This window comes from Crassostrea angulata, chromosome 10 (genome assembly GCF_025612915.1).
Source record: "Crassostrea angulata isolate pt1a10 chromosome 10, ASM2561291v2, whole genome shotgun sequence".
Classification (NCBI taxonomy): Eukaryota; Metazoa; Mollusca; class Bivalvia; order Ostreida; family Ostreidae; genus Magallana; species Magallana angulata.
Genome location: NC_069120.1, coordinates 5,522,132 through 5,535,097, shown reverse-complemented (window position 1 = coordinate 5,535,097; position 12,966 = coordinate 5,522,132). Strand labels below are relative to the sequence as shown.

At 35.4% G+C, this 12,966-nt stretch overlaps 1 protein-coding gene across 1 annotated transcript in view; it reads right to left on the bottom strand.

Annotated features, from left to right (window-relative positions):
• Nucleotides 1-209: 209 nt before the first annotated feature.
• LOC128167690 (uncharacterized) overlaps nt 210-12,966 on the bottom strand; it is a 40,362-nt gene continuing 27,605 nt past the window's right edge. Inside the window, 17 exon segments of the mRNA XM_052833551.1 lie at nt 210-1,423; nt 3,521-3,662; nt 3,863-3,941; nt 4,251-4,415; nt 4,906-5,036; nt 5,323-5,398; nt 6,349-6,468; nt 6,728-6,825; nt 7,002-7,080; nt 7,226-7,368; nt 8,596-8,754; nt 9,105-9,255; nt 10,596-10,750; nt 10,916-11,203; nt 11,347-11,446; nt 11,766-11,991; nt 12,107-12,307. Of these exon segments, the coding sequence (XP_052689511.1) occupies nt 1,329-1,423; nt 3,521-3,662; nt 3,863-3,941; nt 4,251-4,415; nt 4,906-5,036; nt 5,323-5,398; nt 6,349-6,468; nt 6,728-6,825; nt 7,002-7,080; nt 7,226-7,368; nt 8,596-8,754; nt 9,105-9,255; nt 10,596-10,750; nt 10,916-11,203; nt 11,347-11,446; nt 11,766-11,991; nt 12,107-12,307 (2,408 nt within the window). The 3' untranslated portion in view covers nt 210-1,328.

Below are 12,966 nucleotides of genomic sequence, written 5' to 3'. Positions count from 1 at the left end.
TCCACCACCCCAACTCAATAAAAACCTGGTACACAAATGAACATCTCCATAGCATCAATACAAAGTTGTCTTTGATCCATACTATACAAGATAATGGACATACATGTAGTAGCAAGATGGTCAAGTTCAATCCCTGACTCCACAATGAACATCAAACACGAAAACTATAACTGTACTCTTTGTGTCACAGTAAATATTAAGTATGAGAGCAATGTTTCTCTGTTTATTTAAAACAATACATAAAGTTATATATTTGTATATCTGAAAACAATACATGCATGTATAAGAATTGTTTACAACTTTCCAATAATAATAATTCTTGTTACAACAGAATTCATTTAAAGTAGAATTGGTTAATGCTTTTGAATGCAGAAAATGTTTTGTTTTGTGGGATTTTTTTTTTTTTTTGAGATAGAGTTTAATGACAATACTTTTCTCTGATCATAAACAAATATTTGACTCTAACAAGCATGTTAATGAACAAAATGGCAATAGAGTTGATATAAATACCTATCATGTATTACATAACCTAACATGAATTACCGGTAATTTATAGAATTAATTAATACAAATTCATTTCTTATGAAACTCCCACTGCTCAGTGAAAGCTATATATTCATAATCAAACAAGCAAGACGAATTTAAATGAATTATGTTTCAACGAAAAACATATAGCAGCAATCATATGTTATGTAAACCATTGCACTGTGTTAAAGAACACAATTTAATCTGAATAGCAATAAATAATGCACCACAAAATCCTTCTGAGGTTTGTAGATTTGGTCAAAGTCTTTCATATGAAGTGGGTATAACAATACACAAGAAAAATGAGATTTAATTGTATGATACAACATTGAAAGCATACCAGAATACTGGTAATCATTAAGTTTATTATGCATCATGTAACATGTTGGCTCTTGTACAGAAAACAAGGAATAATACAAGTCACTGTATCGATCATCTCTCAATATACAAACGATATTGTTCTTATTCCTTAATTCATTATTTGTCTTAAGTAAAGATAGGTTTGGTACAGGTGAAACACTTTAATTAGGACAGGAAAGCAATGCCCTAAGACATGTAGTTTTGCCTTGGTAAGACTTATTAAGAAAACTATCACAGAATATATTCAGAGTATAAATCAAAATTGACTACCTAGGTACATGTATATATACATGTAAATCTGTAAAACTTGGACCCAATGATTTACCCATACAAAATTGTAATCAAAGAATAACAAAACCTAAAACAATCAACCAATGGTTCATATGAGAATGCCGATCGCTGGATTTCTGAAACCTTTGTGTCTGTGCCAGATGAACTCGTGCTCAGCGTAACACACCATTCAGATTCCTCATTCTGGTGTTGCCGGGCGCCATAGAGGCCACTGTGTCTGCGGCAGTCCTTGCAAACACACGGCGACCTACACCAATGAAACAGAGTCAATCAATGCTTCATCATACATAGTTATCTATCATATACTGTAAAATCCACTATCAATATTTAATATATGATTCAAGCTAAGGAACAAAGAACAGAATCAGTTCTGTTTGCTTTTAAATAAATTAGATGTACTGAATGGTGATCATGATTTTCTTGTTTGCCATGAAAATGATAACGAAGTAAGACTTAAGTTTTCCATCGATAAAAATTATTGAACTCTTGAACATGAAATAAATTCAAGTTTTAAAATTGCATTCTTGAAATACAAATCAATAAATGTATAACAATTATTCTCATGCACATAACTTTGAACAAATATCATGCATTTTACATTCATATATCATGCACAGTCCACAAGCTTGGACTCCCATTATTGTAGGCTATATAGCTGTGCTTCATACACTGTAGTCAAAGTGAGGATTCTCACTGGCCTTGGAAATGCCATGCTTCAACAGTTTGTACAGAAATCCTTATCTTATAATATTAGATCTTTACGGTAGATAGGGTAGAAGTTTGCCCTGTGAATGTTCATTTGTACAGAGAACAGAAAATGAAACAATATTAAGTGAGCAGTTTTTCAGCTTTTAAAAGAATCATTAAAACATCTTTTTGAACGTGGCTATATATGTAGTGATTGAGAGAAAGTACAAGGCAGAAAAATGTCCAGGACTTGTGTGTGTATGACAAGCAACAAGACAATACAATGGCAAACATAGGGAACAGAAAAACCTCTAAACTAGGCTACTGTGGCTCGCTTCCTCTCCGCTGTTAAAATCAAACATCAAAGTTAGTTTACACTGGAGTTAACATTACCCTAGTATATTATATAAATAGTGCCTGTTTGGGAGGGTAACAGTTGAAATTGACACCCCGAGAAAACCATTGTCAACCGACGCGAAGCGGAGGTTGACAATGGTTTTCGAGGGGTGTCAATTTCAACTGTTATCCTCCCAAACAGGCACTATTTATTTTGTTATACTGAATGTCTTTTTTAAAATTTTTAAGAAAATTTTACTGCTTTTATATAGGAATAACGTGAATTCTACAGCAAACCGTACGCGCATAATTTTCGCGCATGTAACATTTTTTAATGTTACCCGTTGCCAAGTGCGTTGCTAACGCTGAGGGTAATAGTAAATATTATTAACTGCGTCTTAACCAATCAGATTTCAGTATTTAACATGAAAGTATAACAATAAATGTTATTCTCCCTCTCTCTCTCTCTCTCTCTCTCTCTCTCTCTCTCTCTCATATGCCTACCATTGCCTTGTGTAACTACATATAATTCCATACACATGTGATAACATAAGCCATAACAAGCCAAAAGCATGCACATAGCCACATACATTCGGTCACCATACTCCTTAATATTTGCCAGCACACCATAAAACAATCAACATACTGAGAGGGGTATAACTTAGGTAGAGAAGTCTGAAATATTGATGTCTGGGACAGTTCCTGGATAATTCAGGGCAAATCCAGCTGGTAAAAAACCAAGATTATATGGATATTATTTACGATACAGAGAATGGGATTCACTGATGACTGGTCAAGTTCTCTATGGTCTAATGAATGTACCATACTGGGATTTTAAATGCACAAATGTACATACTAGTAGATTTTCAATTCCAACCTTCATCTATTGCAAGATACAATACTAGAACCATACAATTGTTTATCATAGAGTATATAGATTGTTCATATTCATTGAGTACCAGTAATAAAATTCAGACTTCAAATACTGAGCATCTTGCTGAATTATGCCCCAATTAAATAACTATTGAATGCAATTCAATAATGGAAGTGTTCCTAAACATTCTGTGCTCTGAAAAGGAAACACTTTAAAAGAAATATCAGACACCACAGTGCAAAATAAAAAAATTGAAATTAAAAGGGGCAAAAATTGTGGATCTGGTGTATTAATCATCTTGTGTAGTCCTCAAAACAATTCACCAAAGAAGAACAATTACTGTGCTAAATTAACAAAAAAAAATATAGATCTGATGTTGAAATCATCTTGTGTAATCCACAAAACAATTCGCCGTAGAGGAGCAATTACTGTACAGAATTAACCTACCAGCTGTCCTCTGGCCGGCCTCTAGGGTGGAGTTGGAGGTCGGAGACAGCAGCCTGTTGACATTGGAAGGTCCCAGCTTCTCCTTCTTCTTCTGACTGACATCTTGTAACATTCGGAGTAGGTAGGCTTTATCCCGCCCTTCCTGTGGTGGGCCCAAACCAAAACAAAGATACAATAAGAAAGACATGAAAACCTCTAACTGAAATCCTACATCTACGCTATGGATTGAATAAGTGCAATTAATCATGACTGAAAGCCTATGCCATTGTAGCAGACTCGGGAATTTGTCATTTAAGTGACATTCATTTTGGTTTATTTATACTAGTAAGTGGTATTACTGACCATATGTAACTGTTGTCTCAGTAGAGTCACCATCTCTTTATGGCCAATCATCACAATCCTCATGTAGTATGTCCCAACACTGAAAGTAAAGACACAAATGTCAGTCAGTGCTGATCTAGTCACAAAAATCCATACAATTAACCCTACAATTATTTTATTAATAAGGTAGAGTGTAGTAGTTTTTCATCTATAGGATTTTTTTTTCAAAAGGTCCAGTATGAATGATGAAGAACAGCCTAGACCATGAATCTGATTATCTATCAAGAGCATAAAACGGGGGATAAAGACTTCCAACAAAATCAAAAGGAGAGGTAGAGATGGAGGTTATATATACTTAATTTACCAGACCTGAAGTGGTGGGGGGTGGGGAAGCTGAATACAGACTTACCATAGGGCAACCAGAATACTGGCAATACTTCCTGGACTGGAGATAAAGTTGATGATGTCATGAAGAACTTTCAGGTCTCCTTTCCAGCTGTCAATCAGGTTTGTTACTATAGAGTAGGCCTTCTCTTCCCCTCGGAATGGACCACACACTTTACTCGGCTCGATTCTAACAAGTCAAATAAAGCTCATTCATCAATTTCTAGTATACAATTCACTGTATTCTGTACTACATATATGTGTATATGTACCTCATTTTTTTCTTCTTCTTTAATTTACGAAAATAGTTACTGTAAAAGTATTACATTTGGCATGTACAATATTTGGCGGAAAATACTTTTTGTACAAGTACAAGTTGGCGTGGATCTAAATAAGCCTATTCCTGAATGTTACTACCAGTATTCTTATACATATATCCATGGCATTTAGCAATGTACTTGATTCAGCAGAAGTTGTATTCTGCCCAAAACACTAAATACAATACACAAGAATTATGGAGAAGGGTTACCTAGGCACTACCTGCTGCCTAATCCATTTATGTAATATATTTACATAATAAAATATGTTCAAATCAAATCAAATAAAATACATAGCCAAATGTAATACGTTAACAGTAAGAGTTCTGCGATTTTCCAGCAGTATTTTCATGGTTGTCTTACATGATGACCCCTACAGCCACAGCTACCATCGCCATTAGGAAGAAGAAGAAGAGGAAGCCCATGAATATGGTGTGGGACTTGGCAGCTCTCCAAGGCCGCAGTGAGGGCTGGCAATTTTGTAGAACACTGACCTACAAATAGTTCAAAAATGGTGTTCAAAATTTGTAGAAAATTCAAAATCTAAAAATTTGAATTAATGAATAATTATTTGAGATACTGAAAACAAATTTAATTTTGCATGTGAGATAATTTTACAAAATCTGCATATAAAAACCTTATTGGGAATATTTTTTTTGCAGTGAACAAGTCCTTTTTAGACTACGTGTACTAGGTTCTGTCATGAAGCACTGGTTAATGGTAAAAATAAAGTTCTCACAAGTTGGTTTACAGTAAATGAACCTGATAAATAATACATACCATTTTGACATAGAAGATAATGAATAACTTGACCATCATGACCAGAGATAAAAGTGGAGAATAAAAGGTGCCAAGCCTGAAATACAGATTTGATCAGTTTATGAATAAAATGGATCACAATAAAACAAAAGTATATTTCCATTAAAACCTACGGAATAGGACAATAGGTTAGATCTATAACTACGGTAATACTTTGACCTATTGATATGACACTAGACATTGGGTCATTTATCTATGTTAAATTATGTACCGGTAGATGTATTATTCTGACATTATGCATGGAAGTGCAACAGACAGCGTTTCTGCAAAACACTGTACTAAATAAATGGTGACTTACTGACATAACACATGATTGTGTATAGTGTAATATGAGATTAACATGTTTAGACCAGCACAGGGCCTGGGAGTAGATTTACATGTATAGTGTATGTAACTGACCAGCACAGGGCCTGGGAGTAGATTTACATGTATAGTGTATGTAACTGACCAGCACAGGGCCTGGGATCAGATTTACATGTATAGTGTATGTAACTGACCAGCACAGGACCTGGGAGTAGATTTACATGTATAGTGTATGTAACTGACCAGCACAGGGCCTGGGATCAGATTTACATGTATAGTGTATGTAACTGACCAGCACAGGGCCTGGGATCAGATTTACATGTATAGTGTATGTAACTGACCAGCACAGGGCCTGGGAGTAGATTTACATGTATAGTGTATGTAACTGACCAGCACAGGGCCTGGGATCAGATTTACATGTACAGTGTATGTAACTGACCAGCACAGGGCCTGGGATTAGATTTACATGTACAGTGTATGTAACTGACCAGCACAGGGCCTGGGATTAGATTTACATGTACAGTGTTTATAACTGACCAGCACAGGGCCTGGGATCAGATTTACATGTACAGTGTATGTAACTGACCAGCACAGGGCCTGGGAGTAGATTTACATGTACAGTGTTTATAACTGACCAGCACAGGGCCTGGGAGTAGATTTACATGTATAGTGTTTATAACTGACCAGCACAGGGCCTGGGAGTAGATCAGATCCAGGGTGTTCCTGCCAATGTCAAATTCTGGCCCCATGGCCTGTCCCTCCTGCTCCTCATTGCCTTTATTGCAGCAATACTGACCACATATTCTGGGAATCAGAGAAAAAAACCAATACTTATCACGACTTACAGTAAATATAAATGTACATGTAGCTCTATGTTTATCATGGGAAGGAGGAACAAACCTATAATTATAACCAAATTTACTAGTACAGAGAAATTATATCTCATCATTCCTGATAATCTTAAAATAAATTTCTTTGTTGAACAAATTAACAAAAATTCTCATTTTTACATGTATATGTATTGTGTAAGTTTAAGGTAAAATATTCAGTATTTAATTATTACCTGCGTAGAAATTCAAGGAAAAATGTAGCTCCAAGGATGAAAAAGAAATCCACCAATACAAGGCGGTAAATCTCGCTACCGACTGCGGTCTCCCAGCACTGTCAATCATAAAGAGAGACTTACTCTGATATATCAAGCCAAGGTAAAAGGTATGGGGTACTTCAGTGTGGATACCATTGCAACTGATACATTCCATTCAATACCCCATAAATAAGAAACAATTTGACAATGAAAAGTTCCACATGCTGTCTGGACAACTGACGGTCAAACTTACAGAGTACTTATCTTTGGCTGTGTCTGTGAACCAGAAGTAAACCAGGATCCCCAGCACACACGTCTTCAACAACATGGTTCTGGGAAAGAAAGTATCAATCTCTATCACATGCTACCTTATTTTGTACATTCACTTGTTTTCACTGTTCTACAAATTTTTGGTGGTAATTTTTCTTTTCTAATGATTAAGATCAAAGAACATTGTGGGCCTCTGAATAAGTTTACCTGATCATGTTGATGTACAGTTCATTCTTTGGTTCCTCGTATTTTTCAAACTGTGCAATCTTTGAGAATATGGGTGGGAAGACCAGGAAGATTGCGGACACACATAGAGAGAGAGCCAGATCACTGAGAATGTACACTGAGCCCTGAAATGTACCATACAACTCCATCAACAGAACGATACATGTACCATATGCGGTACAATCATCTTATACACAATTTGATTCAAGCATACAAAATTATACTAGACAAAAGTTCATCTACCTCAAGTTAAAAAATGTTCAATTGATTAAACTACAAATATGACGTACATATACCTAAATGCAAGAAATAACAAAGGAAAAATCAGAATTGAGAGATTTCTGAAGATCATGCCATGCATTGAAATACAGGCATACAGAATGTTGCTGTGTCTCATGATCATTGTAATACAGGCATACAGAATGTTACTGTATCTCATAATCATTGTAATACAGGCATACAGAATGTTACTGTATCTCATAACATTTATGTATTGTACCTATATAGGATCAACTATCGTGCCTTTGTTATTGTTACAGCTTACAGTGTATACACGTTTATGTAATGCCTAAAATTAGGTTTTACTTAAACGAAAACTCTTAATATCTAAAACCTGCTTTTTACATAATTAGTACACTTAATAGAATGAAGTGACAAAGATAATGTACATGTATCATTCAAATATTTGGAAATCAGATAGTATAAACTGCTAGACATGCTCTCTTGAATTTGTATTCATGTACATGTATTTACTTGTACCTTTTTCAGTATCTGAAAGTATTCATGAAACATATAAACCAACGTGAAACCCAGTTACAAACAGAAAATCACTACAACAATGAATAACATGTATACCTGTAAAAATATTTTATTTTCTAAAATATCAACAAATGAATTTTAACAACTAGTAATCATTAAAGTACATGTATCTAGCAAAAATACTAAATCATTTACCATGCATAAAAGCTAATCCGTAAAGTTACACCCCAAAGACCCATTCAAAAGTAATTGTAAAGAACTAAAATTAGCTTGGACCCTGCTAGATTTGCACAATTCTTCACTGTTACAACAACTATTTAAAATTAAATGTACACCATAAAATTAGTCCTTCCTTAATTTGTAAATTAAGGTCATTGTAGAATTATAGATTTAGGCATTTCTACACCTTTTCATTTAAGCCTTGCTAATTCTACAGCATTAGGTCCTGCTACAACTTTTAAATGTTCAACCTTGCTAAACATTATTTTTAGTGGTAATTTTTTAAAATGTCCCAGATTAATCCAAAGGTTTAACCTTGCTAAACCTGTGGGGTTAGGCTCTGTTATATCTGTATATTTCTACAGACAGATTACCTTGAGGGTGCCACTGCCCGATATCCAGAATACCAGATAGGAGAGTCCGGCTATGGAGCCGAGGATCAGCAGGTTGGTTAACACTCGCAGGAATAACAGCTTACACCGCTCCTCCATGTTCTTTTTATGACTCTTCTTCTTGCTCCCAGACAAGTACTCCTACAAACATCACTGTGTGTATTATTTAGAATTCAGTTGAGACATAGGTCTGCTGTTTATTCCTAGCAGAAACTAAGCAGAAAATTGGTTTACTATCATCTCAGTGCAGAAACCCTTGTGTTTTGGTCTTACCTTTTATTAATTGCAGAAACATTTTGTGATTCAATTTGGAGAATTTTGTATTTAACTTTACATTACCTGAAATCTGAAAAAGCTCTTGTGTTTGCGTGTAAAACTCACCTTGTCTTTATTTCATTGTAAAAGCTCCTGTGTTTTGATGTGAAATTTGTATTACCTTTATCTCATCATAGAAGTACCTAAAGTGTGTTTGGGCACGGAGTTGGTCTTACCTTCATCTCATTGTAGAAGCTCTTGTGCTTCAGTCGTGCTGCTGCTTTGTCTGTGATGTTGTAATCCCATCCACAGAAAACTCTGCTGACATTATAAAATGTGTGGGTCCCACTACCCTCAATGTAGTTCATTTTGTAGGATTGTGAAATACTGAAAAAGAAACAGTTTATAATAAATTTGAGTAATTAATGTATATCATATACCTAGTAGTGTATCAGCCCTGATACACATGTTTTGGACTAGGTGAGACAGCAACCGGAAGCTAGAGCTGTATCGCCCTCGGGGCTGATATTTCTCTGTCTCAGCCCGTCGTCAAGGGGGTGTATTGCCCTCAAATTTGAAATTGATAATTTCTATATATCTCTGCTTTAAATTAAGACTAGTTTGTGAAAAAACGATAGAATAACGAATATATAATACAAATTATCACCTTACACGTCTGAATATTTTGATGTATTACCGAAAATTGAAAAATAATAATTCAAAAATAGCGCCAAAGAGTGATGTGTATCTAAGTAAGGGGAGGTAACCTACACAACGGTTGTGTATTTAGAACAATAGCACGATTTATTTAATATCAATCAACGTTTAAATTATGGAGGATATAGAGAAGGATCGAACGAGACTTAATCTTAGAAAATCAGAGATTAGACTGTAAAAATTAAGGGGTTAAAGTAATGGACGCGCTTATGAACGTTCTCCAATAACTTTCTATATAACAGTATGGATCTTTATGAATGGAATCTGACGGGAAACTTACGAAATCCCAGTGAAAGAATTTGACTCATAACGAAGCTGCATAGGAGGGAAGTTTATCTCGCGATAATTTTGAATTCTAGAAGATAGTCCTTCATTTCAGACGACAGACTCTCTTCTACTGTATTTTAAATGACGATGGTTTGTCAACAAAGTCCGACAACTCTTTACAGTTTTAACACATACAAAAAGAAATAAAAACGAACAAGTTTTGTAAATCCGAAAAAAATCTATAGCTTCTTCATGATAAATTATATTCCTTATTTGGAATTTAAATTTGAATTAAAGTCTTTGATTTTAGATATATGATATAAACAACATCACACTTTTGTTTTGATCTCGTCCCTGGTATCAGCCCTCGGATGGTATCGGCCCGCGCCCTTCGGGCTTGGGCCGATACCAACCGCTCGGGCTGATACCAGGGCCGAGATAAAAACAAAAGTGTGATATTCTATATATAACGTATACTGTAAAAGTGGTTATTCAGGCATGGGGGAAATTTAATCTAGTTATGCGGTAAGCTTAAAATTGCAGCCCCAGGCGTACGGTAAAAAAATTTAGAGTGGTAAATCACACATTCACATATCTAATACCCACAAGTATTGTTACACTAGAGAAAATGCGCTCTTAACCACCAGCATAAATAACCACTTTTACACTATATGCCAAGATACTGAGATAATCCATGACCTTTTATCATAGCCAGAACTGTTCGGAGTATTATTTGTGTTTACCTGATGGCCAGTGTAATGAGGCAGAGGATGTAGTAACCACCACAGGTGAACAGGTAAGCATACTTCATGTTGTAGCTCGTTGTAGAATTCACTGGAATCTCAATAACCTGGTCCGTGTAAAATCCGTAGTACAACTCTGTGTTGTTGAACCAGTTCTAAAATGTGAAAAAATTAAAAGTAAATGTTTTATTTTATATATGAATCATTGTTACCACTCTTAATTTGGTATGTTTTAGTTGTTTCTTCTGTCAACTTTTATGTCATCCTGCAAGTCCATTAACTTTAAATTTTGTGCAAGAAATTCAATGAATCAGACTTACTCCCCCTGTAAGCAGTTCCTCTCCAGTAAAGGATACAGAGGTTTCATTGACCGAGAATCCATATCCACTGGGGACCTTGATGTTGTATCTGTACAGAATCTGGGGCACCACAACAAAGCCGAGGGTCAGAGTAAACACAGGAATGTTCAGAAGGAAAAGCCACTTCAAAAAGAGGAAGTAAGAGGTCACCCCAGTCCCAAAATGCCCCTCAATTTTTTTCATGTGACTTCTCCATAGTTCCAGAGAGTAGGCAAACTCTGCCATTCGATGCTTGAAATGCATCCAAGACTACAGAAAATAAATATATTTAATAATATAAAAAAAAATTCATGAATTGCAACCCATTGTGCATAAAGTAAAATAAAAGCTACACTTAATTCATAAACAATTCCTTATTTATACTTAGATTTCTAACTCATTATTATACTCACTATTCCAATGCTGTATTTTGTCCTCTTCCACCATCCAATTTTCTTGTGTGTTTGACCTCTCTTCAAGGTCATTTGTTTCCTGGTTTCTGACGTGGTTCTTCTGCGAAAATCACAGTCAAATAGAACGAAAAAATGATTAATAAAATACAGAACAATTGTAGTGATTTTTTGCATTTTTATGTATCTTTTACAGTTATTCACTTCAATTTCAACAAATGGCTTGGCCAAATTGTAAATTAAAAAATACAATTTTCAAGCATGTCTAATAGGATGAATATTGACATAAATAACTTTTAAACTGAACAATATGTAGGAACAGGAGGGACAGGAAAATAAGAATACAAGTTACAGTATCTCTTTTAATTATCATAAACAATTTTATGTATGTTCTTTTACATATTACTATTAGAAAGTCCTACTTGATAGAGAGTTTATCATGCATGGGTAGGACCATTCTTCTGAGGGTCTCTGTGGTCCTGGCCTCTCCATCAAGCTCGTCCATGTAATCATCATTTCTAGTGAACGAGTCGGCCACTTCATTGGCGTCTTTCCCCCGGGCTGCACGCAGCGTGCCATGAATCGACCTCCGGCTGCTCTTCCTCCTTCTGATTGACTCCTTGGCTGCCACTCCACTGGCAATTTGTTCTTTAATGTCAATTATAATGAAATGTATATTAAATTCATATATCTTTTATGAAACCTGTTTATCATGCAAACTGTAGTTTATGCATGATTACAGTAAATTTTTGGAAAAACCCACCAAGTTGTCGACTGGGGAGGGCATTAATTAGGTCAGCTGTATCCCTGGGTTCAGCAGTGGCAGCCCACCTCCTACGCGTGCTTCCCTCTGGACAGTATTCTCTAGAGCCATCTGATCCCCGACGCTCTTCCATTCGTATTCCCTCCATGTCTACCGCTACCCTGTCACGTTGTAGACTGTCATCACGATACGCAGGGTTAACTGAAAGAACAACCCTCTTAATCAAACAAATATTTCAAATAAACTCAAAAATTGCAATTTCTTAAAACTATTCATAAATCTGAGTGTGTATGTATTACAGTAGTCAATAGGGTGAGATGATACACTGATATACATTTGGTGAATGATGCAATTATCATTTGGTCCTTCAGAGTTTTCGCATGCTCAGCTTGGTAAGAGAATTTATGCAACTTAACTAAGTAAGGATTGTCATAGGAGAGAACAGAGAGGAAGTGTATATCTTTAAGATTTGAGTACAGCCTTTTATGGCTCACATGTTACAGATATAGTGCTGTTTTTTATGAGATCAATTTACTTACAGCGCACTGTGTCTAAAACAAAACAAAAAGCAGATCTGTTTGGATGATTGATGAAAGATGGATGAATTTTAGTAAATGTGGAAACCCAATTAAACCTGGACCTGTATTCAGCCCAGCACATAATCATTTACTGTACCATAAACATGACAAATGAACCTAAATAGCCCAAACAAATTAAAGCAATTAAGATATCAATTGTCTGAAGCTGTTACCTGAGTTGAGCCTAGAGAAAGTTAAGATCAACAGAATATGATATTTAAATTTCATTGATGAAAACTAATGTTGGCATAGAATCTTTCAGAATTGGTGCATTTTTAGAGT